We start from the raw sequence: 3,339 nt of genomic DNA, 5'->3' as shown, positions 1-3,339 counted from the left end.
CCTAGAGGCCGTGACTAGCTTTAGTCCTGTTGTGCTAGATTCTGTGTAGAGATTGTAAGTGGAGCAGGTGGAGGCATAAAGTTAAGGTTGCATAGCAGTTTCCATTAGAAAGACCTGCTTTCATTTGCCAGTCAGTTATTAAACTTTAACTGTTGCAGTTGTGGTTCGCCATGCTGTGTGCTTGTCTCAGACTGAACTTTTCCTGTTACAGCCACAGCAAAAATTAATTGGCCTCTGCTTAGCCAACAGCCTGTGCACCAGGAATACACTCTCGACTCCCCACCTTGGAGCAGCAGTTTACAGTGCAGGAAGGAGAGCTGCCCCAGATGTTTTTTCCTCTGCCCGGTAGCTTGGGATCAACTTCTCCTAAATTACCAGCCTCCAAGGGTCCCATTCGACATGTACCAAGCAAGGATGTTTTTAGAGGCTGTTAGTTTTCTCCCAAGAAGCCTCTGCCTCTGCTGAGCAGTTTGACGTCATGCCAGATCCTCTGCGCTGACCTGACAGCTCATGTGTCACCTTCAGCATGGACACAGGCTCCAGCATCAAGTATTGAGCAGGACAATTCCCAGTCTTGCCTACCGACTCCAGGAATGCAGGCAAACTGACTTTTCCATGCTCACGTGTCTGCAGCAAGGAGCAGAGGGGAAGAGCAGGCAGAAGCATCAGCAGTCCTAACGGAAAACAGAGAAGAGGGGTGGAAAGTGAAGGCAGACTGAGGGAGGAGGGCAGACTCAGGCTGCAACGTGCTGGAGGAGATGGGACAGGCTGGTCTGTAATTGCTTAAGGACACTGCTTGCAGACATTGCACTTGAATTCAGTACTCGGGGCCCAGCCCGGTGAGACTCAGGGCCAGCTGCTGAGGCTGATAAACACGGAGCTGTGACCCAAAACGGAGAGGAGAGCGCAGGTCTCCTCCTGAGACTGTTTTAGCTCAGTGTCTGATCATGTATCCTGAGAGGTCTCTGTCAACATCTGGGAGTGCAGTGAGACCAGGGGCTTTACGAATCGCACAGGCAATTCATATTTCTCATGTATCTGATGTGTTGGATGGTGTATCTTTGGGCACGTTGAGGGAACATGCCAGCAACTTGCAAGTGGGAGATGGAACCAGATAAAATGGAATAGAGTGGCTCCCTGCAGAGAAAGCATGTGGGGAGGGAGAAACCCCCAGGGAGCGTTCGGTACTGAGCAGCGGAGTCAGTACTGAGCAGCGGAGTCTGGGCCTCAAGTGGAAGCTGTGGAAACTGCATTTGCCAGCAGTGAGAAACTGCGGAAGCTTGGATACAGGATACAGAAACTGGGAAAGCCCCTGGAGGTCTGAGGGATTGGTAGAGTTATCATGTGCAGCCTGGACCCTCACCCTTCCAGTCTGGCTCACCCTGCAAGGATGGTGGATGTGGGAGCTCTCGATCTGTGTCATGTTCAATGTACGCACTAGAGTACAACAGTACAATATTTGCTTTATTTTCCTTGCAACCCTTTTTTTCCCCAGTCCTTCAACCTTTTCTTCTCTGGATCTTTGCTTTACAATTTGGCAAATTAATTTCTACCTTACTTTACTGCAAAGCCTCATGGGACAAAGCAAACCAAAGTAGAGCAAATTGTCAGGGCCCTGAGTACACTCCCCTCCTCCTGAGGGTTTGGCTCTCCTGGGCCAGGGCCACCTTAGATGATGCAACTGTCTGTCCTTGGGGAACCTCAGCAAGAGCTGGCCCCTCTTTGGCTGAGGAGCTACTTTTACACTCAGGCTCTCACTCTTAGTCTCTGCCTGACCTAAGCTGGAGGCATGCCAGATATTACACCTCCTGATGCTGACAGCGATCCTGACCCACTGATTTGACTTTCTGGCTTGGCCCTGGACCTGCCTCACCACTTGGAGAGTGGGACTTTCTAGATGGTGACTGGACTATTGGTGACCCTGGTTACCGCCACCAGATCTGCTCTGCTCACCTTCCTTGAATCCTGTGGGACTGTGCCCTCGTCAGTGAAGCCACTGCCCTGCCTGCCTTGTGGCAACCCTTGCTTCCCGGCATCTCTTCCCTATCGGAGCAGCCTGCCCTTGCTGCTCCTGGAATTGACCTGAGATTCAGCGTTTGAAGAGAGACAGGAGCTGCAGGTAGTGCAAGTGTAACCAGGTAAGCAGAACCTTAATCTTGGAGCCATACGTAGGGACTTGCAGGGTGCAAGTTATTGATTTGCAGAGGTCAGTATGGGCGCTTGTGCTACTGGCTCCAGGAAGGACCCACTGCTTTGGGCACAGGCCACCACCCTTCCCCGTGGGAGCTGCAGTTCCTTCCCCAGCTTTCCTCAGTTTCCCCAGCAAGGTCACTGGAGATAGCAGTTCTGTGTTGCTCTCAAATACTTTGCTACATGAGGGCATGAGGTGTGGGTTGAAGGTTACATGTAAATGTCCATTGAACAACTGATCAAGTTGCTATTGCTCAGGAGTTAGGAAGTTGCCTGTGTAGCCTTGATTTGGCCCTTTTTGAGTACAGATCTTGAGATCCAGTAACTTACACATGGCTATGCTTTCATTTTCTCTGTGGCCTAATGTGCTTTGATAGCATTGGAATGAACCTGAGACGGATTCAGGTGTCCAGCTCCATGGCTGAACTGTCATGCCCCACACAAAACACATGATTTGAGGCTGCAGCAAAGTGGTGCCCCAGACCTCCTTAGGGACAGAGTAGGAGAGGGTGGTGGTGGAGAAATCCATGTATTCGCATAGATATCGATGCCACCAGGGAGCCTGGGGAGCTAAGCAGCCAGAGGTACTGCATCCCTGATCAAAGGGTGAGTGCAGGCAGGAACACGCAGGGGTCCTGGGAGGAGGACTACCCCTAGGTGAGATCTGGAGGTCTGGTGTGTAGCTGTGCCACTGAAAACGCAGTCAGAGTGAGTTCAGATACGACCTCAGCTCTGGCATTTCTCAGCTGCTGAGTGCATTAGGCAGTAATCCCGATGCCGATGCCCTCCTGGAACAGGGCCTTACTTTGCTTGATGTTGAGCGTATTACAGGGCTGGTGAGCATCTCCCTGTAGACCGGAGCACAATGTGGGTAGTGAGCTGGGGGGCAGAAGTACTCCATCTTAGCGTGGGGACTCCCCACACGGGGCCAGGACACGCTCCCCGGAACACGCAGCAGGGCACGGCGGAGCTGCGGAGCTCTCGCCGCAGCTGAACAGCATTCCGCTCACCCTGCTCTGCCTTGCTCGGTGCTGTGCAAAGGGCCCACCGGCAGCCAGCCCGGGTTCCTGCCTGCCCCCCGGCGAGCGCCCGGGGCTTCGTGCAGCTGCAGCGCGGGCAGGGCGCCGACCCCCGCCGCGGCCTGGGGAC

The 3,339-nt window shown here is 53.2% G+C and overlaps 1 protein-coding gene across 1 annotated transcript in view; it reads right to left on the bottom strand.

Annotated features, from left to right (window-relative positions):
- Positions 1 to 2,948: 2,948 nt before the first annotated feature.
- LOC104127869 (arf-GAP with GTPase, ANK repeat and PH domain-containing protein 3) overlaps positions 2,949 to 3,339 on the bottom strand; it is a 135,008-nt gene continuing 134,617 nt past the window's right edge. Inside the window, exons 19-20 of the mRNA XM_009640575.1 lie at positions 3,239 to 3,331; positions 2,949 to 3,038 (exon numbers count right to left, since the gene is read on the bottom strand). Of these exons, the coding sequence (XP_009638870.1) occupies positions 2,949 to 3,038; positions 3,239 to 3,331 (183 nt within the window). The remainder of the gene's footprint in view (positions 3,039 to 3,238; positions 3,332 to 3,339) is intronic.

Source organism: Egretta garzetta, unplaced genomic scaffold (genome assembly GCF_000687185.1).
Source record: "Egretta garzetta isolate BGI_Z169 unplaced genomic scaffold, ASM68718v1 scaffold786, whole genome shotgun sequence".
NCBI classification, from domain to species: Eukaryota; Metazoa; Chordata; class Aves; order Pelecaniformes; family Ardeidae; genus Egretta; species Egretta garzetta.
Note: the sequence above shows the minus strand (reverse complement) of the source record. Positions and strands in the feature narration are given on the sequence as shown.